General features: G+C 50.8%; 10 protein-coding genes across 10 annotated transcripts; 5 read left to right on the top strand and 5 right to left on the bottom strand.

The window, feature by feature from the left end:
• Window positions 1-104: 104 nt before the first annotated feature.
• On the bottom strand, window positions 105-2,568 carry GUITHDRAFT_161314 (hypothetical protein). The gene is made up of 4 exons (XM_005839042.1): window positions 934-2,568; window positions 697-885; window positions 422-649; window positions 105-369 (listed from the first exon to the last, which is right to left on the bottom strand). The coding sequence occupies exons 1-4, from the start codon at window positions 2,389-2,391 to the stop codon at window positions 223-225; spliced, it is 2,022 nt and encodes a 673-aa protein (XP_005839099.1). The 5' UTR covers window positions 2,392-2,568; the 3' UTR covers window positions 105-222.
• A 393-nt stretch (window positions 2,569-2,961) lies between these two features.
• Window positions 2,962-4,445, bottom strand: GUITHDRAFT_150692 (hypothetical protein). Its single transcript, XM_005839041.1, has 10 exons — window positions 4,242-4,445; window positions 4,054-4,195; window positions 3,959-4,005; window positions 3,828-3,904; window positions 3,713-3,773; window positions 3,572-3,656; window positions 3,476-3,525; window positions 3,391-3,432; window positions 3,254-3,343; window positions 2,962-3,193 (listed from the first exon to the last, which is right to left on the bottom strand). The coding sequence occupies exons 1-10, from the start codon at window positions 4,425-4,427 to the stop codon at window positions 3,158-3,160; spliced, it is 816 nt and encodes a 271-aa protein (XP_005839098.1). The 5' UTR covers window positions 4,428-4,445; the 3' UTR covers window positions 2,962-3,157.
• An 884-nt stretch (window positions 4,446-5,329) lies between these two features.
• Window positions 5,330-6,912, top strand: GUITHDRAFT_161312 (hypothetical protein; the record flags this gene model as incomplete). Its single annotated transcript, XM_005839040.1, has 14 exons — window positions 5,330-5,369; window positions 5,421-5,473; window positions 5,528-5,593; window positions 5,645-5,711; window positions 5,776-5,864; window positions 5,915-5,947; window positions 6,003-6,034; window positions 6,087-6,152; window positions 6,201-6,242; window positions 6,299-6,351; window positions 6,411-6,449; window positions 6,512-6,552; window positions 6,603-6,684; window positions 6,845-6,912. The coding sequence occupies 14 exons, from the start codon at window positions 5,330-5,332 to the stop codon at window positions 6,910-6,912; spliced, it is 771 nt and encodes a 256-aa protein (XP_005839097.1).
• A 580-nt stretch (window positions 6,913-7,492) lies between these two features.
• Window positions 7,493-8,995, top strand: GUITHDRAFT_102018 (hypothetical protein; the record flags this gene model as incomplete). The annotated part of the gene is made up of 11 exons (XM_005839039.1): window positions 7,493-7,531; window positions 7,589-7,667; window positions 7,728-7,789; window positions 7,838-8,043; window positions 8,213-8,257; window positions 8,307-8,389; window positions 8,437-8,471; window positions 8,524-8,571; window positions 8,750-8,815; window positions 8,861-8,882; window positions 8,937-8,995. 11 exons carry the CDS (start codon window positions 7,493-7,495, stop codon window positions 8,993-8,995), a joined length of 744 nt encoding a protein of 247 aa, XP_005839096.1.
• A 464-nt stretch (window positions 8,996-9,459) lies between these two features.
• GUITHDRAFT_102017 (hypothetical protein) lies at window positions 9,460-10,765 on the bottom strand (the record flags this gene model as incomplete). The annotated part of the gene is made up of 3 exons (XM_005839038.1): window positions 9,460-9,648; window positions 9,707-9,788; window positions 9,906-10,765. The coding sequence occupies 3 exons, from the start codon at window positions 10,763-10,765 to the stop codon at window positions 9,460-9,462; spliced, it is 1,131 nt and encodes a 376-aa protein (XP_005839095.1).
• Window positions 10,766-12,522: 1,757 nt separating this feature from the next.
• On the top strand, window positions 12,523-13,511 carry GUITHDRAFT_133848 (hypothetical protein; the record flags this gene model as incomplete). The annotated part of the gene is made up of 2 exons (XM_005839037.1): window positions 12,523-12,780; window positions 12,831-13,511. 2 exons carry the CDS (start codon window positions 12,523-12,525, stop codon window positions 13,509-13,511), a joined length of 939 nt encoding a protein of 312 aa, XP_005839094.1.
• A 109-nt stretch (window positions 13,512-13,620) lies between these two features.
• Window positions 13,621-15,256, bottom strand: GUITHDRAFT_84740 (26S proteasome regulatory complex, subunit RPN10). Its single transcript, XM_005839036.1, has 3 exons — window positions 15,218-15,256; window positions 14,787-14,933; window positions 13,621-14,741 (listed from the first exon to the last, which is right to left on the bottom strand). The coding sequence occupies exons 1-3, from the start codon at window positions 15,241-15,243 to the stop codon at window positions 13,721-13,723; spliced, it is 1,194 nt and encodes a 397-aa protein (XP_005839093.1). The 5' UTR covers window positions 15,244-15,256; the 3' UTR covers window positions 13,621-13,720.
• A 651-nt stretch (window positions 15,257-15,907) lies between these two features.
• GUITHDRAFT_65510 (hypothetical protein) lies at window positions 15,908-16,753 on the top strand (the record flags this gene model as incomplete). Its single annotated transcript, XM_005839035.1, has 1 exon — window positions 15,908-16,753. A coding segment is annotated over one exon (846 nt), but the record flags the coding sequence as incomplete, so codon positions are not given.
• An 846-nt stretch (window positions 16,754-17,599) lies between these two features.
• Window positions 17,600-18,975, bottom strand: GUITHDRAFT_65410 (hypothetical protein; the record flags this gene model as incomplete). Its single annotated transcript, XM_005839034.1, has 2 exons — window positions 17,600-18,744; window positions 18,795-18,975. Coding segments are annotated over 2 exons (1,326 nt in total), but the record flags the coding sequence as incomplete, so codon positions are not given.
• Window positions 18,976-20,587: 1,612 nt separating this feature from the next.
• Window positions 20,588-21,406, top strand: GUITHDRAFT_150688 (hypothetical protein). The gene is made up of 3 exons (XM_005839033.1): window positions 20,588-20,727; window positions 20,778-21,257; window positions 21,312-21,406. The coding sequence occupies exons 1-2, from the start codon at window positions 20,599-20,601 to the stop codon at window positions 20,892-20,894; spliced, it is 246 nt and encodes an 81-aa protein (XP_005839090.1). The 5' UTR covers window positions 20,588-20,598; the 3' UTR covers window positions 20,895-21,257; window positions 21,312-21,406.
• Window positions 21,407-21,530: the final 124 nt, after the last annotated feature.

The following is a 21,530-nucleotide window of genomic DNA, read 5'->3' as shown; positions in this document are numbered from 1 at the left end:
CTGGAGGTCCACGGGGATGGGAGAGCCTGGAGGATGTCGTATGAAGTTTCAGGGAGAGGAGAAGCAGGAGGGAGGGAGAGGGACAAGGACGCAAGAGGAGAGCTGGATTTGAAAAGTTCTTCACTAAGTGAGGATACACAAACAGAGAGACACTTTCGAACTGGCATCTCCGACGACTTCTCTCTTCTTCTCTCTCGAGCTTCTCGCTCGTCCCACAGGCTCTTAGCGCCGATCCGTCTTGCCGATCCCGCGCTTGCCGGTAAGGAGATGTTTGGGCTTGAAGTTGGGGACATGTCGGTCGGCCTCTCCTTTCCTTGCCGTCCCCTTGCCCTTCACCTTCATCGCGCTCTTGACCACCTTCTTGGTAATCTGAGAGCATCTGAGCGTCAGCAAGGCGAGGAGCACGCCTCCTCGCTCTTACCTTCTTTGCCTTCTCTTGCTGCGTCTTGTCCTTGTACGCATGACCGGCAACATCCCTTGGAACGCTCTGGCTTCTGCTCCGGCTTGCCATTCTCATCTTCTTCGCTGCACGCTCACCGTCCACGTCCATAGCTTCTCCCTCCTCTCCCTCCTCAACGTCCATGCGCTCCTTCCTGGTTCTGCTCCTGCCTCTTGCCTCCGACATGGAACGCGCTCTCTTCCTCGCCCCCTGTTGTGTCATCGTCAGCACATCCGCCATCACAACTGCAGACTCACAATGTCCTCGTCGTAACCGAGCTCTTCGAGATGCTCGTCCATGGAGCGACCGCGAGCCGACAAGTCTCCTCGTCTGTTCGCTGCGACAGTCCTGGGCATGGTGGGATGGTTTCTCGACCTGGCCATCATGCTCTCGTGCCTCAGCGTTGCTTTCTTCCTCCTCGCCGCATCCAGCTGCTCACGCTCAACCTGTTCATCATCGTCAAGCTCCTCCCTCACTCGCATCGTCTTCCTTACCTCCGTCAGCCCGTCATCCAGCGCGTCAGGATCTTCATCGTACTCTCCGCGAGCTTCCCTCTCCTCCTCCTCGCGCTCGAGTTCCTCAAGCATGCGCTCGATGTCGGGGTCAACGAAGTCAGCGATGTTCTTCCCGTCCATGATCTCCGGGATGATGTCAAACTTCCAGTCTTCCTTCTTGAGCCCGAGGTACTGCTCTCGGTAGTCCATCGAGTACACTCCAGCTCCTCCACACTCTTCTTGGATCTCCTTTTGCAGCTTCCGTTGCGTCTTGGTCGTCTCTCCCTGTTGCATCCGAGCCATGACAGAGGAAGGGATGATTGGCGGCCTCTCGGACGTGTCTCGATTCTCCGGCATGGCAACGTGGATCCCGTCCAGCACGCTAGATTCCTTTCCTGCCTTCTCGGCGCGGGAAATCTTAGTGTTGACCCTATGAGTGAGCAGAGCGTCGCAGGCGACAGTCTTGAGCCCCGTCACTCCTTCTTCCGTGAGAGTCGAGCAGGTGATAAACTGGACGTTGGCCCCTTGCATCGTCTTCACAAGCTCCTGCTCCTCCGGCGAGCACTGGTCAACGGTCTTCATGTCGCTCTTGTTGAGCACCACCATGAGGGGCTTCCCTTCGAAGAGAGGCTTGATGTTCTGGAAGAGAGAGACCTGCTGCTTGATCGAGTACCCGCACTGCTCAGAGAGGTCGACGAAGTAGAGGATGCACGCCTTGAGGTGCACAAGCGCCGTCACCGACTGCATCTCGATCGTGTTTCGCTCCTCCAGCGAGTGGTCGAGGATCCCTGGCGTGTCGATCACCTGCCATCGAAGGTACTTGTAGTCCATGTGGCCGACGAAGAGCGACTTGGTGGTGAACGCGTACGGCTGCACCTCCACATCTGCTCTCGTCACCTTGTTCATGAAGGAGGACTTCCCGACGTTGGGGAATCCACAGATCAGGAGGGTGCGCGTGTTGGGGTCGATGGAAGGCAAGCGAGCCAAGTGCTGGCGGACTTGCTCGAGGTACTCCAGCGAAGACTTGAGCTTCTTCATCAACGTGCACATGCGACCCAGCGCAGCTCTCTTGAGCTGCTTGCAGCGGTACAGGGAGTCGCCGAACTTGAGGAGCCTCAGGTAGTCCTTTCCTATCTTGTCTATGAGCCCTCGTGCCATGTTGAGCTGACCAAGAGCAAGCTTGTAGTGATCTCTGTCATACAGCACATTCATCAGGTCTGCATAGAAGGGGTGAATGTCGTTCAGCCGAGGAAACTCATCGAGGATGCGGGCAATCTTCTCCTCGTAGCACTGCTGCGCGTACTTGACCTTGCGCATGTAGAAGGCTCTGATTCGCCCGATGGCATACTGCTTGTGAACAACCGTCGGCGTTTGTCTCTGGGTCTTGCTGAGCACAACATCGACGAAATCTTTGGACGTCGGGACAGGGGCGATCTTCTTGAAGTTGTACACAACCATGGTGAGGGTTGAGTCAGGTAAGGGCCTCAAGTAACAGTCCAAGAAACGAGTGGCAACAACGAGACAAGGTCCTTGAGCTGTCTGTCCTTGTCTTCCTTGATGTGCTTCCTCGTCCTCTACCTCTTCTCCTTCTCCTTCTCCTTCTCCTTCTTGTTCCTGTTGCTCCTCAGGGCTTGCCTGCCTCCTCCCTTCACGTGCGCTCCGATGATTAAAACTATTATAAACCTATCATGGGACGATGGTCATATATATACCCTTGTAGTAAGTTTTTTCACTGCCCCTTCTTTTGTTCCTATATCTCTCTGAGGCGGACTTGATATGGTAATCTCTCCCTGCGGCCCTAGCCTTAGTTAGCCTCACTTGTCCTTCATGAGTAAATCACGAGTCACACTGAGATACACTTCAAGTCCTTCCCGAGTTCGGTCAATAATCATAGAGTGGCAGCTGTTAAAGTAAGCACGAGTATCAGTTTGAACATCCATACCAACACAGCCTGAGTGCCTGGTGACTGATAACTGTCAGTCATGGCAGTGAGTGAGTGAGTCTGAGAGCCTGAGATTCACTTGGCATCAGGCTATGATCAGTTTATTCAGTTCTGGATCCGCCGAAGTTCGGAGCCCTTAGCGGCTCCTGAGTTCTCGGATGCCTCGGAACCTGACGTGCCAGTCCCGCACTGTCGTTCCCGAATCCCAGGTGTAGAGGTCAAGGGCCGAGTTGTGAATCACATCAAAAGGTTTAGATGTGAGGATCAGGGCCAGGAAGCGATCTACTTGCTGTTTGCGCGAGCAGCCATCATGTATCCCTGTTGACAGCCGTTACATGTCCCAATGACGCGGCAGCACCCTAGGCACGGTCATTGTACCTGCGCAGCCTTCTCTCTCGACATGCTCTGAATGTAGACAACTCCCGGACCAGTGATGGTCGTGTTGGCCAACCCCATCCCACCACAACACTGCAGCAACCCAGTCAGTCCCCTCATCCTCTCCTGCACACCCTGACAATGGTGCAGCAGTTCCCCGCTCGCTCCGCGCTGATGGTGGCCTGTAACAGAGAATGAAGGGTGGTAGCAGGAGCGAACCATCACCGTCGTGGCCCAGGCAACCAGCGCAGACGTGTCGATGAAAACCTTCTCACCTGCACGGGCCTCAGCTCAAGTCAAGGGAAGACGGGAAGTAGCAACCGTCTCTCAGAGTTTTCTTCAGCACTGTTCCGCCAACATTGAGAAAGGTGAGTCCTCGACCCTTGACCAGGGTCAAGCAGCAACCCTGACGGGTCCCCACGAGCACGTCAGACCCAGCAACATAACGATGCCAATGGAGACCTGCCCCGCACACCAAGCAGCTGTACAGGATGGAGCCATTTTGATGTCAAACTCCAGTTGTCTGTCAAGTTTTGGTCGTCATTGCCATCATCTTTGAAGAAGCGCACTAACTCACGTATTCAGTGAAGCCATCCAGGCTGCTCGCTTCATGTACATGGATCCCTGGAATTCGTCCAGGTTGACCGGCACAACCTGCTCAATCGCACTGACTGTGAGCGTGCTTGTCCGGCAAACCTCCCGACCAACCTTGGACGGGAAGGAGGGATGAATCGTCATGATCTTGGGCTGACTTTCTGGAAACAACAGGTTTGAACCGAGCCCCTTCCTCAAGTGCGACTCACCATGATTCTTCCACTGCACGCGACAGCACGACTCCCCAGCACAGAACGCTCGACGTATACCCAACCACAGTCCTCCCATGTTCATGGACGGCTTGATGCCTGAGGAGTGAATCATCATCCCCCCCGGCTCCGTCAGCACTTCCTGTGCATCAAGTCTCATACAGCTACCGTAAGACAAGCTCACAAACCTGCTCGCTGAGGAGCTTCGCCATGAGAACTTGAGTAGACTCGCCAACCACACTCCAGTTTTCACCGTGCGAGTGAATGTCTACTGCCTCCCATCCGCAGGATTCCAGGGGAGACTGTCCATCCATGGACATTTGCACGGGAACAGCGACGATGTTGGCCACCGCGCTCGGAATGTAGTTGGACATGCTGGACAACGCTTGTCTGAAGGCGAAGTCAGTCTCAACAACTTACACTCAGATCTTTTAGAAAGATTTCAACATGAATGCAACATCATATGTGCTATGAGCAGAAAACATAAAAGCCGTTCGAAGCAGCAGAGGACAAGATCGTTGCCTAAGAGCCTTTGTACCGCAAGACTATCCTGCAGAAAATCTTGTAACACAAACGTCGTACTCTTGGATTTCATCGGAATACTTCCAAGTGTTTCCATTCCTGGAGTTCACAGCAACTCCTTGTCCCCCTACATCATATTCCCCTATACGTGTAATTCCTCCTCTTACTCCCTCCAGCATTATCCCTTCGCACTTGTTGTCTACGTACTTCTACTACCTCATCGTGCACTCCTCCTTCAAGAACAATCTCACACTCCCCATCTTGTGTCTCCTTGTGTCCCCATTCTTTCCTGCCCGTCGCCATCCCGGCATGAAGAAACATTGTTCTCGCCATTGCACTTCACCCACTTGTAAAACAGTACCACATTTTAAAGCATTCTATAAGTGTCAACAAGTATTTTACATATTTTAAAAGCAAATCTTTAAAAATTATTTTTCCACAGTCCCCGCTGCTTCGCTTTGCTCCTCCCTCCTCGCTACACGTCTTGGTGTTCCCTGCCGCTCTCTTACCGTTGATCCGATCATGGCTTCATCTCAGCTCCCCTGCAGTTGCATCGTGATCGTGAGCGCCTTGCACTGCGGGCAGTTACAGCAAGCATGTCTAACAATCATTCATCGTCATAGCCTAAAAGTCCTCTACTGAGTCTACTACCACAATGCCAAAAACTTACTTGACCCACCATATAGTGTCATTCTTGTTCTCACTTGATCCGCTCTGACTGGACTAAGTCGGCGCGTTCGCAGGGCAACAAGGCATGTCGTATATGCCTCCCACTCCTCTTACCATGAACGATGGTAGAAGAATTTCTAGTAAGATAACATTGATGCCTTACTCGTTCCCTGTAGACCCCATCGTGAAGGAGTCAGGCTTCACTATTTCCGGCATCTCAAATGAGCAGGTTTGCTGTGACATGGTGCAAAACCATGATCGACACTGACACATGTTGATCAAGGGCGAAGGTTGGCAAGTGGTTGGCGATGACATACAGGCGTTGCTGGCGGTACTGCAACAAGGACAGGTAGAAGAGGAGCTGGTGACGGACTTGACTGTCAGTAACTTGTGCTTGCAGGAAGTGATGTGCCAGCCAGGAGCTATGGTCTCCACCACGGGTACGGTAGAGCCGGAGCTCACCACAGGTAACCTCATGAGAAGAGCATGAAAGCAGACAGCGAAGACTCACTGGCGTATTGCCTTTTGCAGGGGGCTGCTTCAACGGATGCAAACGGTGCTGGTGTGCTGGAGAGCTGTGCTGTCGCACGCACTACAAGAACGTCAACGGCCGGCTGGAGGTCTCATGCAGCAACGTTGACTGGCTTCTTGTGTGCTAAGTGCGATGCAGCATGTGACAGTCTCGCCCCCTTACCCATCCAAGGTGAGCTAGCTCTTCTTCAAGTTGTTTCGTCTGTCGGCACTCATTGGAATATCAGATCATCCCGGTGTCGATGAACGAGCATACTAGGTTGATCCTTGTGCTCTCTTTGATCGGTTTCACCCTCACTGCTCCACTGCAGTGGCCTGTACATCACCCGCCAGTCATGGCTTGCATCTGTAGGGAGGGATGCAGACTTCAATGTTTCGTGAGTGGAAGAGAGAATGCGCACGTGTATCACTGACAACCATGTCAGATGCATGCCTAGCTTCAGTCAGTGTTGCTGTCTTGGGCTGGGGTACTCGATGAATCTGGTCTTGTGTGAGAGAGTGACCTTGGCATCGGCTGATGCAGATGCTGCATCCCATCCCTCGTGGGTAGTGGTTATTCTTTCCTCGCTGGAGGAGGTAGAAGCCGTTGCTGTGTGGAGACGTGTATGTTATTGGATATGACCGCTCGCGAACAGGTACGGTTATGAAGAAGACTTTGAGAGAAGGCGAATCAGGTGCAGCTCTTGACTATCTTTACTTCTATTGCCACGATTTATTATGTGCTGACACGTCGTAGTTGTCGTGCAAACAACTGCATTGCTCGCTTGGGACAAGAAAGTGCAGATTCTGCTGGCTTTTCGATGTCGGGAGTAACTTGACGGTGACAGGTGAAACTGGAAGGAGCATGTGCGGGTGGACCTGGAGTAGTCTGTTGCGGTGGCATGGGATTCTGCACTGCCAAATTCACAGGTGAAGCACCATTGAAGGGATCCCTTGGGATCAGGGAGAACGAGGGAGGGAGGGAGAGGAGCGGAGAGATTGAGAGGTCGGAGCAGGGAGGGACGGAGGGAGGGAAGGAGGGAGGGAGGGGGGGGGGAGGAAGGAAGGGAGGGATATGACGGCTCGTCAGGTCCTGGCACCATCTACGTGCAGAGCATGAGCTTTAGCAAGTGGGCCATGTCGTACATGAGACCGTAATGCCTCCCAAGTGTACTAATAAAACTTGTACTGGACAAGTGAAAAGGTTTTATAAATTCGGTCATTTGTACCACAAAGCTGTAGCGGTGCATCTGTTTTAAATTTAAAAACAATTTGCAGTTTCTCCCTAGTAGATTTTACAAGTTTATCATTTTAAATCTGATGAAAACCCAAGGCGATTGTCAATTCATATATATACACTGACTACCCGTGGTGGTGGATACATACTTGTCACCCCAACCTACTAAACAGCTGAAAACTCAAGATCCTTGGTGGGGTATTCAGAATCATACCACCCGTACTTGAAGTAAATTTTCCAAACAATGTACTCGCCCCTTTTATTGTTAAAATCAGTACGACATTGTTGTGTTGTAAAACTAATAATTACATTTTTGAGAGCAATGGCAGACAGGCAGAGAAGAGAGAGAAAGAGAGAGAGAGAAGGAGGAATACAGAGAAGATAGAGATAGAGAGGGAGCAAGGCAGACAGGCAGGCCCGGGTTGAAGTAAGACCAGGAAACTATTCATGACGATTGTACAGGATCGATCTCGAGCCTCGTAACAATTTGTTGTTGTCACGATGAGCGTGCGTCCAGTCGAAGGGGCTCAGGGCATTCCGGTGACCTGAAAATTTCCAACCAATCGAGTACTTTGGTTGAGACTCGATGTCTGCCAGGTTGCCCAGGCGCTTGCTCCACTGGACATGAGCGGGCTGAATACTCTTCCTGATTGCTCGAAGCTGTCGTTCCGAGGAGGTAGTACATCACTACTCGAGTGCTTCAGTGACCCTTCTTTCTCCCTCTTTGTCCTCTCAGCTCCATGGCAAATCGTTGGCAGTGACTCGCAACTGATAGTCTTCAAGCTTGAGCCTGGGCAGGTGTGAGGAAACTCTCAGAGTTTGGGCGACTCATATGCTGCGGTTCAGGAAGTGATGATGCAACCGGGGAGCATGGTGCACGCAGACGAAGGAGTGAAGCCCAGCACCTCATTGCGAAATCCATTCGGAGCCTTCATGGCGAGCGAGGATATCTTCAGATTGAAGTGGAAGAATGAGTCATCAACAGTCAAGTTTCTCTCAGCAACATCCATGTTCCCCTCCAAGGTCATCCCCATCGATTTGTCAGTCTACAGGTAAAAACTGAGAACCTCTTCACTCCCTCCTCCATCCCTTCTTCTCGTCTCCCTCCCTCCCTCCCTCCCTCCCTCCCTCCCTCCATTTCGTGTCAAACGCAGCTGTAAGCCGTTGTTCGTGATCTCTTTGCTCGTTAATGCTGCTGTGTTGGTGATGGTATTGTACCAGCGGCATCACCATTCAGAAAGGCTCCTTCCTCGCCACGACGGGGAGGTACAATAGCACAGAACGCCTCTGAATGTCTGACGCTGGTTGTCAACAGCGAGCTGCGGTTTGAGACTTTCTTCCCTCGATCGCTCACGGAGTGTCTCGGTCAAGGGAACTTGTTGCAGACGAAGCTCTTCGGTGATGATGCCCCCTTGCTGCCGCGTGTGGAGGTGACGGACCCGCAGGCAACGGCATCTGCTTCCTCTGCGGGAGCGGGACGGTGAACTTGCAAGGAGTAAGGGATGTGATAAGTTGACTGACAGGGTCTGCAGATCATTACGAAGACCCTTGCTGCTGGGGAGAAGTACATTCTTGATACGGTACATGACAGGGTGGGATGAAGGGACAGGATCATGTACCCGCAGGATTGCATGCTTGCGGTGTCCTCTTCTGTTCAAGTCAGCATCCGACGAGCTGGAGGTTGCGCCATGATGTTTTGCGGGGAAAGGTTGGCTGAGCTGCGGAGGAGACATGATGTAACGAGTTTGTCCATGGCAGGGCCTGTTCAACACGGAGTACACGGGCCCAGGATTGATCGTCTTTCAGACACTTCCAGCATGCAAGGTGTTGTGACTTTTTTATCTACTCTCTCGTTGACACGTCGAGCAGATTGGAGCTCTCTTTGCGCAAGGTTTGATACACCTGGCTGACTCGTGAGTCTTGCATCGATTGACTTTTGTTTCAGGGGGAGGCGGTGGTGGAGGAGACGGAGGCGGAGGGGGAGATGGAGGCGGAGGGGGCTGATGAAGAGGAGAGAAAGAGAAGGAGGGTAAACGTGTCGCAAGACTTGAGGTGGTGGGTAGACCAGCCGACTATCATTGTCCTGTCACGTGATTAAACAGTCAAATTATGACAGAGCAGCAGCGATACCACCATGACAAGTTTCTTCCATACTCGACTGAATGTTGATGTCAAGACAAAGCTGACACTGGTTGTCATGCTGCGGACTCTCTCATGCTACAAGAACTATTTTATTGCTGCGCTCTGAACTTGCACCTATCAGACTGAAATCCCTTGACTCGTTCTACTGATCCTCCGATGACAGGGTGGTGTATTTCAATACACTGTCGTCCGAGGTAAGAACAGACTCCGTGTGTTGAAGATCTCCTCCTTCCTGACACAGTGTTTCATGTCCCAATTCCAATTTAATTACTGTAATGTGTCTTTTTTACTGCGATCTCGTGTATTACTGAATCTCTCTTTCACCTTCACAATATCATGCTCAATTCTGGAGAGATGCTACTACAAATTGAACTGTCGTCTTGAATGAAAACATCATGGCTGAATCCGATGCTTGCCAGCTCTGAATGCTTCTCTGCCATGAACAAGTGCATCCTTTCCATCCTTTGCTGCCCTTCCAATGTTTGTGCCATGCTGCTGAAGTCCTCCTCGAACAACTGTATCATCTTATGGTCAGCTCCCATTCCTCACAGCTGGTCCCTGCCTCCTTCTCACCATGTCCGTCCGGTGCGCCCTCGTGACCTCCTCGCCTGTCGGCTCCTCTCCCAAGTAGCTTCGAAGCTGCAGGTACGTGGACCTGCCAAACAAAACCCGTGAGCACCTTTTCCTCCTCCTCCCTCCCCTTCCTCCCTCCCTTTCCTCTCTCCTCTTCCTCTCTCCCCTTCTTCTCTCACAAGATTCATCCTCTCCTCACCTGTTTGCGGGGGTTCGCTGTTCCTGCTCCCACTCCTCGGCCTCAAGCGCCTCCAGCAGGTGTGAGCTGTTCACCAGACGTCCAGTTTCATCTTCCTCCTTCACGGTAGTGTATCGCACTAGGATGGTGTCTTCAAGTAGCCCTGCTACCGACCTGCCGCACAGCCTGTGGTACATGACTGTCCGAGCATTCCTGTAGGACAGGAGCTCGTCTACGAGCATGCACAGATACTCTACGTCGGACGTCGGCATCTCTCGCTCCATCCTCCCTGGCTCACATTCAACCAGCCTTTGCGTACGACTCTCGTCTCCTTCAGTCATTTCAGGAAGATCGTCCCGCCACAGGAAGTCCAGCCCCCTCTCAAACTCGATCCTCTCCCGCTCGCCCCCTCCTGCGCCGCAGTGCACCGTCCAGGCAGCCCATCTGCTTCCTTTTGTTCGCACGTGTGGCCGCGAGAGGAGGGAGGGCATCTCGTCACCGTCAAGTAGAGCTTCACCTTTGCGGATACGGACGGCGTTTAGGTCGGCGACCAGAGCTGCCATGGCGCTCAAGACTGTCCGGAAACCGGGGCCCATGACGTTGATGAGCCGAAGGACCGACGACTCACTGTAGCCGGACCTCGACGAAAGGACGATAAGAGGGCGAAGAGTCTCAAGTCCGCTGATAGTCATCGGAGTCAATGGCGAGGGCGTTCGTTCCAAGGAAGGGGCAGTCTTTTTCGTCCTAGACTGCTTCGACCTGGGCTTGGACCCGCTTCTGCATTCCTCCGGCCTCCTGCGAGCTACACACGTCGAGCAAGGCCGAATCTTGTCGCACCTTGTTTTTGATGTCTTGCAAGCAAGGCAGGAGGTAGCACCCATCTCTGCATCACATTCTTCCCGACAACCCCGTGTCAAGCAAGTCAGACACGGCCTGAGCCGGTCGCATCGCAGCTTCTGACGACGACAGCGGGTACAGGCTCGGCCTTGGGGCTTTGACCTGATGAGCGATCGCTGAAGAAGCTGATGGAGGTCTTTACAGGTGGTATCGATGACCAAGAGGTCGTCGGGGAGCACTGGGAGAAAGACATCTTCGGCCGCCGGAAATTCAAGACTCATGAATCTGGAGAGAAAAGGGAAGTGGCGGGGATGTAAGGAGGAAGTGAGAAAGATGACTGACTGACTGACTGACTGACTGACTGACTGACTGACTGACTGACTGACTGACTGACTGACTGACTGACTGACTGACTGACTGACTGACTGACTGACTGACTGACTGACTGACTGACTGACTGACTGACTGACTGACTGACTGACTGACTGACTGACTGACTGACTGACCGACTGACTGACTGACTGACCGACTGACTGACTGACTGACTGACTGACTGACTGGCGGGAAGATGGAGAGGAGAGCGAGGTGAGCAGGAGCAACTCAGGCACGTAGCTGTTGAAGGCAAGTGTAGAGCGATGCTCGTAGTAAAATCAGTGGTAATCGCAAAAAAAAGTTTGTGAGAGACGGATACCACCCCCATTTTCACACAATCATGTGTAGGGTGGGTTAAAAAAAATAAGTTGCTCATTATGAATGGGTTGGGTACGCCGAAGTAACGTGAAATGGAGCCAAACTGGGGGTAAAGGAATGGGACTCTGGGGGTGGGGGTGGGGAAGGAGCATGGAGCCATAACGGGGGCTCGAGGGGTGGGTGGGCTGGGGGCTTTGTTGGTGAATTATAGCGCACTGCCAGGTGTGTGGCCCGGCCTTTCCTAACTGCTGGCAGCGGAGTTATTGTCCTCGTACTGATTTTTAACTTAACTTTGAGTAAAAAGTAGGTAGTGTAGAGCCTCAGTTCAGTGATGACTGCCTGAACTTCGGGAGTGCCACTGCTGACTTGGAGTACCGTACCGTACAGGCTGACTCGGACGGTTGAACCTGCCCGGCCGGTCACTCAGGCTTGGACGTTGAACCTGACACTGTCGCACAGGCCAAACGGCGACTCAGAAAAGAAAGACAGCGAGAACCAACTTGAAACCGGTAGTCATGATTGGCCCACTGCCAACTTGGCCATGGCGATGGACCGTCCGTCTCAGGCTGCCGGCTGAGGGCACCCGGCCGTGACTCCGTTGACCGTACCCGGCGTCAACGGTCCGGGCCCGGGGAGTCCGCCGGACTCCGTCTTGCCGCACTGAGTGCACCGCCGGAGTGACTCCGACTGAGGCCACGGTGGCAGTCACTGAGCCTCGGAGCCTCGCCTCCTGGCGGCCATTCATCCGGCGAGCCTGGAGTCAATCGACTAACTAGTAACTATAACTAACTAAGCCGCTTCGGCCGGGCCGCGCCCACTGAGCCTGTGGACTCGGGAGCGGCGCCGCGCCGGGGCCCGATGGAGAGGCTGCGGGCCCGGGGGGGTGACTTGCCGCAACTGCGGCACGTGAAGCTGCGAAAGATTCCTTTGTCGCAAGGGAAGGCACAAGGGCTAGTTTGATAGGGCGAAGCAAAGGAAGGAGAGCTGATGCTTGATGAGAGAAGCCAACGAAAGGAAGTAGGATCGGCGGAAACAGATAGCCACAACGTCTGCATGCCTGACATGGATGAAACTCTAGGAACTCCCGCTGATATCTTGCATGTTAGGTGCGATGACCAAGAAAACAGAGAACAAGAGACGGCAAGAATCTACAAGCGATGAAGTATCGACGAAGAGGACAAAGAAGGGTTTGAAGAAGGAGGAAACTCCTGCAGAAATTATCGATGAAGGCTGCTGCGACGATGAATCCTGTGATGGAGGTTGCGAAATGCTACATGACTCTTCTCCGGTAGAGTTGGTAGTGGGGAATACATTGTCTGTCTTCGAAGAGCTTCAGACTGTCGAAGAGCTAGAAGAAGCTTTTGATCAGGTACCCTTTTAGATATTTGGACGCTAACGTGCTGAATGCTCGTGTTGAAGGTGAAAGAAGGAGTGAGGAACATGCTTTACACGGCCACTCTGAACAAAATGTTCGAAAGAGTTCTTTCTCATCATGGAGAAAAGGTCCTGTTCGAAACGAAAGAGAAGAAGCATTTGAAAGAGCTCTTTTCCAAGTGTGCTGTCGTCTCCCACACGAAATCCAAGGATAAGGACTGGACTCTTGGTCCTCGGCACGAATACTGCAGTGTATGCAACACAATAGCAATCGAATCAGTTGCGGGCACCGTTCTTGTAACTATGGAGTGCTATTGGCATGAAGATGACAATGAGGGCTTTGTAGAAGAAATGAGTCTTACATATAGTATGGAGGGGGAAGAGGACGAGGACGAGGACGAGGACGAAGAGACTGGGAGCAAGAAGATGGATGATCACGATGAGACAAGTGATGATGAGGAGAATGAGATTATAACTATCTTTGACGCAAGATTTGCTTCACGCGGAGAATCCACATTTAATCTTGTCAAAGCAAACTACGACGAGATTTTCAAGATGGTTGACTGTAAGGTTTCGAAGAGGTCCCTCCTCCGTTTTTTAATTTTGTGCCTTCGTGTGGAAACCGCAAAACTCAGAGGCAACATGGGAAGCATCGCAACTGGTGCAGAGGAACAAGAAGATACTGAGATGATGTGCAACTTTTTACTGCGTTTCAATCTGGACTGAAACTGCAAGTGTTCGGCAAATGATCTTTTAGAGGTTTAGAATCGAAAAATGAAATGAGGATTCTTTTCACCCACGAGTTTGTGAAAATTGCAACACGAGCACAGAGAATCGAAACGACAATTTGTGATATATTGACAATTCCTCAAGGAGATTGTTTCAGGTTTTGACAGCTGCCCTACGCACCGAAGCTCAGTTTCCAACAAGCTGCTCTACTTCGCCCCATCCTTCATCTCATCATCCTTCTTTTCCTCGCCCGACTTCTCGTCTCCCTTCTTCTCTCCATCTTCTCCTTTCATCCCGACAAGAACTCCTTGAACACGGGGATCCGAGGTATCAACACCAGGCAAGGATGAAAGAACGTTGGTCAGGAACTCAGCGTTTTGCAAGAGACCCTGGGCAGCAGCACCTGAACCTGTGTCACCTGCCATCGAGAGCTGCAGTGCTTTCTGAAGCTCGTCGTCCTCCTCCATGGGTTCAGCCCCTCCTGTCGCCTTTGCGCTTGAACCCTCCTTAGCAGCTTCTGATGTGCTAGCATTCGGTTGTGCCTGCTGCATGGACATGGCCAGCGCTTGTTGAAGCATATCGTCATCGTCTTCATACATTGAAGTCTCCTGAGCAGAGGCAGCTGCTGGTTCAGTCGATCCGCCTTCTGCAGGTTTGCCTTCTTCTGCAGCCTTTTTGGCCTCGCGCTCCTGCCTCTGTCTTTCTTCTTCGGCAGAAATACGAAGAGCCATGGCAAGATCCGGGTACATCGCGTCATCGGTGTACTCAAATCCACCACCCATGCTCGAACCTCCCATGCCAGCTCCCATCATGCCTTGATTATCTTTGTCATTACAAATTGTTGAAGAGATAATGATGTCCGAAAGAATGTGAGGCCCGGGAGGGACGGTCAAAAGGTTGCTATTTTCATTTTTGTTCACCGCGCCGATGAATGCCTCAAGCTTCTCTTGATTTTCTGCCGTCTCACCAAAATTGACAACGTCTACAGCGACATCATTCTTCTTGAGCTTTTTGCCGAGCTTCACAAGATCTTTTTGATCATCTTCAAGTGGGCTGCCGACGAATGCGACAATGCGCTGTCTCTGATTCTTGTTCTGCCTATGCTTCAACGCAAGCTGAGCTACTTGAATAGCGGAACAGAAATTGCAAGAGCCAGTAATCTTGACATTGTGAAGAGCAGTGAGGATCTTTCCCAGATCATGAGTCGGTGTCACAAGAACCTCAGGGCTTGAAAAATGAATCAGTGCAAGTACACAGCAAATTATGTTCTACCTTCGTCCTCCCATAGTCATCACTCCAACTGTACTTTCAGGATTTTGTTGGGTTTTCACGTTACAAATGAGATTGACTGCGTCAGCTTGAGACTCCATCCTAGTCGGAAGATAATCTCCATTTCTCATCCACTCAGAGTTGTCCACACTGTCAAGAAAGAAAATGTTAGTCAGACAGCGCAAACCACGAATATAATGAGAAACACTTGTGCAATGCACGAAATCTTCTTCCAAACAACAGAATTCATTCCATACGCGATGAAGATTAAGCATGACCAATTGAAAATTTAAAACATTGCAAAAACAACAATTATCATAACTATCAACAAATTCAGATTATAAGAACATGATCAGAACTCCAAAAACAAGAAACATCATCAGGAAAGACATGTGTTCCTCGAAAGTATTGCAAGATTTCATGTTCGGCCATACCAGATCACCGTTGCTTCCAGCACCATGTTGAGCCCTGACAGCTGTCCGGCTCTCGATTTCGATTATTTTGAAATAAATTTGAAATATCTGGAGTATATTTGAAGACCCTTTTCTCTCAAAACTGAAAGGAATTTCTACTATCATTATTAGTTAAACTTAATTGGGCGTTTCAGACCGTTACGTTTAAGTGTTGACCGTTATAGAGAAATTTTGAGCACACAACGGTTTTACACTGGTCATGCTAGGTCCAAAGCACGATCTTCTGGGGGTGGGTCCATGACCCTACCCTCCCCCAACCCCCCCCACCCTCCTCTCTCTACCATAAATGGTGTTGTGAGTGGGTCACTTCACCCACCCATAATCTAGAAGAATATTGCTGATCTTGTGAGGGTGGGGTCCACTAACCACCGCGTCCTTTCTCTTGTAAAATCGCTCAAAAGCACCGGTAGTCAGCTCTCCCTGCACGTACAAGGACCCCGATCCCTCACGCTCCTCCTTGTATCTCCCCATTGCGTGCTTCTCCTTCTCTTACGCTACACCGTCTTGGCTCGTTGCAGGAAGGCATAGGTTCAGGCATAGGCAAGCAGAGCTAGAGCACGGGAACTTGATAGCTTGCGTCTCAGTTCTGATCTTATCCATCGTAAGTGTTCTTGTTGACAGGATCTCTCGGTCAACCACATATTATCTTTGAGCGCCATGAATGAATCCGCCATTTCCCTTAGAAGCGCCAGCTTCTCATGGCCCTCTGGTGAACGAGCGCTGAGTGACGTGAGCATGGACCTCCCACAAGGATGTCGATCAATCGTAGTAGGTGCCAACGGGGCAGGAAAGACGTGCTTGCTTCGAATCGTTGGTGGCATGTATCATTACGAAGGAAGTGTCAAGGTTTTTGGAAAGGAGGCATACGTGCCAAACAGACTTGGCAACAGTGGATCTGTTGAAATCATCTGTGGGACCAACATCTGGCGTCAAGGAGAATGCACTATTGTTGGTGAGAGGTGGCAGCCAAGGGGGGACTGCAGTGTCAGGAGCATGCTGGACCTGTTATCGGACTGGGACCGTGACAGGATGCAGATGATCGTGGATAAGTTTCATATCGACTTGAACTGGCGTGTGAACCAGCTCAGTGATGGAAAGAAGCGCAGAGTTCAACTCCTGCTTGCTTTCTTGAAACCTTCTGCAATCCTCCTCTTGGATGAGGTGACTACCGATCTTGACGTGCTGGCAAGACAGAGTTTGCTTCAGTTTCTCCAGGAAGAAAACGAGAAAAGATCGGTGACTATCCTGTTCTCAACTCATATCTTTGATGGGCTTGAGGAGTGGGGGACCCACGTGACCTATATCAAACATGGGACGCTGTGCTTCAACAAACCAATGGATCAGATCGAAGAGCTCGCCGTCCTTAGACAGCAGGAGTATTTGACCCCGCTGTTTGAGTTCGTCTGTCGGAGGGTTCATGAAGACGCTGCGGAGTATAGAAGGAAGCGTGCTGAGCCGAGAGAACAGTGCTTGACGGGACCTGTAGAAGTGAACTAGTGAGCCCGATGTTCTAGTAAAGTTAAGCCTGCTGGTTGGCTCCTCCTTTGGCCGATTCGTTCTGCAGCGATTCATAGTTTATGAGCTACTTAGACACTATTGCTGTATCACGGCCACGATAATTAGTGCAGACTGAGGATCTCAGCTCCTTCAATGCCTGCGGTGACGACTAGAGCTCCTGTCACGACTACTCCTTTTGTGATGTGAGCGGGACCTTGACCTCCTGCTCTTCTCACGATCCCTTTCCCTGTCACGATCCTTATCTCTCTCTCGGTCGCGATCACGATCACGGTCTCTTTCTCGATCTCGGTCCCGGTCTCTGTCACGATCCCTGTCCCTGTCCCTGTCACGATCCCTGTCCCTGTCCCTGTCCCTGCTCCGACTCCGATCACGGTCTCTGTGCTTTTCCCTGTCTTTCTCCTTGTCCTTCTCCTTGTCCCGGTCGTTCTCACCTTCCTTCTCCTTTTCCCTTTCCTTGCTTTTGTCCCTGCCTCGCGACCTCGATCTCTTGCTGCGCTTTGGAGACCTCGAGTGAGATCTCTTATGCTTCGAGCGACTTTTGTCCGCAGATCGTGATCGGGAGCGATGACGTGGGCTGCGATCAGAGCGAGATCGTGGAGATCTGCGACTTCTACCACGGCTTCGGCTTCGACTGCGGCTGCGGCTGCGCCCCCTGACCTTGTCCTGTTCTGCAGCAAATCCCCTACTGCTGTCGGACCTGTCACCGAAGCGGTCTGTCTCTCTTCCAAATTTGTCATCATCTCGAGGTCTAGGCATGCCCCGGGAGTATCCTGATCCAAACTGCATATTGCTGCCTGTTTGTTGATAGCTTCCAAAACAGAAATTTCGAAGTTGAGGTGGAACCTCCTGGCCTGCCCCCTCGAGAATCTTGATCAACGAAGAAGCTTTGGAAGCATCCTTCTTTGTGAAGAAAGTGTAAGCAGTCCCTTTTGCTCCAGCACGACCTGTCCTTCCAATCCTATGAATATAGTCTTCTGTGTTGCTTGGGAATTCGTAGTTGATGACTGCTTTGACCTCCTTGATATCGAGGCCTCTTGCCGCAACATCAGTAGCGATCATTACGCAGCATTGTCCTGCCTTGAAATCATTGAGAATTCTAGTTCTCTGTCCTTGGTCTTTATCACCATGAATTGCAGCGCAGGGTACCATACGACTGAGATTCCTCTCTAATTGGTCGCACATACGTTTTGTAGAGCAAAAGATTATGATTCTTGATCCAACACCCTCTCCTCGAATAATGTCCTGCAGTATCATATCCTTTTCACCGAATCTGTCATCAATGACCTTAATGACTTGGGTTACATCTTTGTTCGCAACAAGTGTGTCTGTGTCTCCAATATAAACGATACACGGTTTGTCCAAAAAGTCGCTTGCAAGTCTTCTGACTTCCTTCGGCCATGTAGCAGTATAGAAGAGGGTCTGCCGTTTCCCAGGAATTCTATCCAGGATCTTGCGGATTTGAGGTTCAAATCCCATGTCCAACATACGATCAGCTTCATCGAACACAAGATATGAAACTTGCTGCAGATTGATCATTCCTTGTTCAAGAAAATCATTCAATCTGCCAGGGGTTGCAATAACGATGTGAGCTCCACTTCTCAGCTCACGCAGTTGTGGTCCCTTGGGCGCACCACCATAGACACAGCAAGATCGAATGTGAATACACGACCCAAACTTTATGCACTCTTCTTGAATCTGGGTAGCGAGCTCGCGAGTCGGTGCAAGGACAAGAATCAAGGGTCCCATCCTTGGATTCTTCAGTCCATCATTCATGATATGCATGAAACCTGGGACAAGGAACCCAAGAGTCTTTCCTGAGCCCGTCTTGGCAACTCCAATCACATCTCTGCCCTTCAACGCAGCAGGCCATGTTTGTGCTTGGATCACGGATGGGCCAGAGAATCCAGCGCGCAACAACTGATCCTGAAGTACTTGTGGAACAGGGAGCTCCCTGAAAGTAAAGAAGGGATCTGTAACAATGCGTCAGAGTCGCTCTGGTACATCAACTCAAGCAACCAACCTGGGCAGCCACCTGCAACCGTAATTTCATGACTTTTTCTCCACTCAACAACTTCCTTCGGACAAGAGCTTTGGTCATCATGTGGAATGTTAGTAAGGTCCTCAAAAGGCTGCTTGTTCTTGTTCGATCCCTTGTTCGAACCTCCACCTCCATTCCCTCGCGGGGCAGGCCCTCTTCCCATCAGGTTATTGAGAGAGGGATTGAAGCCATTCATGTAGAGGGGATTCGATGGGAAGCCCCCATTCTGTTGTGGGGGCCGCCATTCACGACTGGACCATTGCCATTCATGCCACCCTCCTTGCCCTTTGAATCTTCGGGTGGTTTACCGGAAGAGTCGGGTTTACCAGCCAAGGTGGGGTACTCCCATTGCGTGACTTTGGTTGCAACATTGAAGTAGTAGGGCACTCCCGTAGCAGGATCGATACCCATCTGCCATGGTGGCTGGAAGAACATCATCAACAAAGAGTTCAAAAACTTGGCAATTCGACATACCGGCAGGACAGGCATTTGCATCCCTCCGTACATTATCTTGGGATTGAGACTAACACATCATATAAGCCAACAGAAGAGATCGTATCCATGAGTTCAGAGATACGAAAGAAACACAGAGAGTATAGAGTGACAAAAGTTGTGAAAGAGTTGGGAGATTCGAAAGAAATACAGTGACAAAAGTTGTGAACCTGCGTTGATCAGGCTCCGTCTAAATCAAGACTGTTTGATTGTTCTGACAACATCCTAGTCAGTACTGCAGCTTCAATCAAGGAGGGTTCATGACACTGACCTATTGATTCTTCGGACTGAGAGTGCGGTAGTACACCACAAAAGTGGAGCAGGGGAACAGATGCTTTGGTTGTGCAACCCTGGTCACCTCGATTCCTGACACCCTCTTGCAAATGTGAGCCGTTTTCAACACCAACAGGCCTACTCGATACACTCGCTTTCCCTCTGCCTTCTCTTGAGCTCCCTTCCCTTTAAACGATCACTCTTCTCTCTTCTCTCTTCTCTCTTCTCTCTTCTCTCGTTCCCTGCTCCTCGCCTGCCGTTCTCCTCTGTTCTTCACTTCACTCGCCCGCCTGCTCTTAGATCGTACGCGCGGGCATGGCGGGAAGGACCCCTGCAAGGGCATGGAAGGGTGGGGGTACTTTAGTTACAAGTAGTACCCCTACTTCATACTTCACATCTCACCGGTACGTGAACACAGAATTATTGGAAGACCCCTGCTTGTCCATCTGGGTCCAGGTGCATGATGGGGTAGTTTCATAGATGAAAGCTGGGGTGGTCAGGTGGACATAGAGAGATAGCGGAGAGGTGATGGAGGGGATCAAATAACTGGGAAATTAGGGGTAGGGGTAGTGAAGAAGGGGTAGGGGCACGTGCAATCATCAAGCACCCCTACCATCTATTCCACGTGCCACTACCCCTACATTTCCTGTACCTGCTTTCAAAAGTGTTATAAATGTATGTATTTGGTACAGAGTGTTCGACAGCAGATCTTCGATGTACGGGAAGAATCTCCATTAAAACCTTATTACAGGATCATGGTACAATTTCATAAAATTGCATTCTAAAGAAACGAGGGCTCATAACCATCGGAGACACCGGACCTCTCGGGTTTCGAACTTCTTGGACGGCCAGGCCCTCAAATTTCATCGTCTCCAAACTACCTACCCCACCCCTTATACTTCAATGATAAGACAGTACCCCCTTTTTGTCCTGAAAAATACCCACCGTTTTCTAACAGCTACACCTCTCGGGTTACAACCCCACCCCCTCGTGGAACTGTCTTTGTACCCAAACTTTCGCAATGCCTTGTCCGCGATGCGGTGCGGCGATCACAGGTCGCTTCTGTGGATCCTGCGGCATGGACTTTGAGCAGCCGAACAAACCCCCCCAGCCTTCTGCTCCTGATCTGCCTCCGCCTCCATATCAGGCGGTGAGGATGATACAATCCTACGTCACATGTAGATTTGACCTTGTTCTTAGTATGGTCAGCCTGTTCATGGATCTGCTGTGCCAGTCGCTACTCCTGTAGTTCCGTTGAATGCTAATCCTGCTGACACCTCTTATGCACGGGTATCAAGTCATTTGACTTCCTCTTAGCGTCACCCACTGGTTACTCACTTCATGCTCATTAGCCTGTTGTTCCTGGGGAACTGCCGACGTGCAGACGATGCGGGCGAAGGTGATCCTGCCATGTCTTGAATACTGCAGGATGGGAGATATTTTGTGTAGATTTCTCCGCAATGTAGTAGCACTATGAGTTGAATGTGATCGTTCTGAGATGTGTCAAGACAAAAGAAGCTGAAGATTTCATTATGTTTGATTTCGTTTTAGCAGTTGTTTTGTTCGATTGTAGGGTTCGAAGTGAAATGACTTGTGTTTTCGCAGTTTTGTACGACCACCGGGCACTAAGCCTGCCACTGCCCAATGGTTCCGCTGCCAAGATTGCACGGATGGAAGAGCGTGAGTTTTCGTTTGCCTTGGTTTTGAAGTATATTTACTGTTCGTACCTTCCAGCTTAGCGTATGACACTGCGGCTTCTTGCTCTATTATGTAAAAGGATCAAATTCCAAATGTAAAATATTTCGAACATAAACAAAAAAAATCGTTTATTTACATTGTCAGACCGTAATTTCTGTAGGAGAGATGATACCAAGTAGGATTCTTCTCGTTTCTTAATGGTTTGTTTGTTTGCGCCGCATCTAATGTTCTAGTCTGGCGGAAGAGTTGGCTCTT

The sequence above is a fragment of the Guillardia theta genome (assembly GCF_000315625.1).
Source record: "Guillardia theta CCMP2712 unplaced genomic scaffold GUITHscaffold_9, whole genome shotgun sequence".
In the NCBI taxonomy this organism is placed as follows: Eukaryota; class Cryptophyceae; order Pyrenomonadales; family Geminigeraceae; genus Guillardia; species Guillardia theta.
The sequence above is the reverse complement of the archived record's forward strand: the minus strand, read 5'-3'. Positions and strand labels throughout refer to the sequence as shown.

Excerpts from the sequence above, each read along its gene's own strand:
- GUITHDRAFT_161314 (XM_005839042.1), bottom strand. The coding sequence starts at position 2,391 with ATGGTTGTGTACAACTTCAAGAAGATCGCCCCTGTCCCGACGTCCAAA. Across the intron at positions 650-696 it reads TCGGTTACGACGAGGACATT|GGGGCGAGGAAGAGAGCGCG; the intron begins GTGAGTCTGCAG and ends ATGACACAACAG. Across the intron at positions 370-421 it reads AGCAAGAGAAGGCAAAGAAG|ATTACCAAGAAGGTGGTCAA; the intron begins GTAAGAGCGAGG and ends AGATGCTCTCAG.
- GUITHDRAFT_150692 (XM_005839041.1), bottom strand. The coding sequence starts at position 4,427 with ATGTCCAACTACATTCCGAGCGCGGTGGCCAACATCGTCGCTGTTCCC. Across the intron at positions 4,196-4,241 it reads CGAAGCTCCTCAGCGAGCAG|GAAGTGCTGACGGAGCCGGG; the intron begins GTTTGTGAGCTT and ends CTTGATGCACAG. Across the intron at positions 3,657-3,712 it reads CTGCTTGGTGTGCGGGGCAG|GGTTGCTGCTTGACCCTGGT; the intron begins GTCTCCATTGGC and ends GGGACCCGTCAG.
- GUITHDRAFT_84740 (XM_005839036.1), bottom strand. The coding sequence starts at position 15,243 with ATGGTGCTGGAAGCAACGGTGATCTG. Across the intron at positions 14,934-15,217 it reads CTGGAAGCAACGGTGATCTG|TGTGGACAACTCTGAGTGGA; the intron begins GTATGGCCGAAC and ends CTTTCTTGACAG. Across the intron at positions 14,742-14,786 it reads ATGACTATGGGAGGACGAAG|CCCTGAGGTTCTTGTGACAC; the intron begins GTAGAACATAAT and ends TCATTTTTCAAG.
- GUITHDRAFT_150688 (XM_005839033.1), top strand. The coding sequence starts at position 20,599 with ATGCCTTGTCCGCGATGCGGTGCGGCGATCACAGGTCGCTTCTGTGGA. Across the intron at positions 20,728-20,777 it reads CTCCGCCTCCATATCAGGCG|TATGGTCAGCCTGTTCATGG; the intron begins GTGAGGATGATA and ends CCTTGTTCTTAG.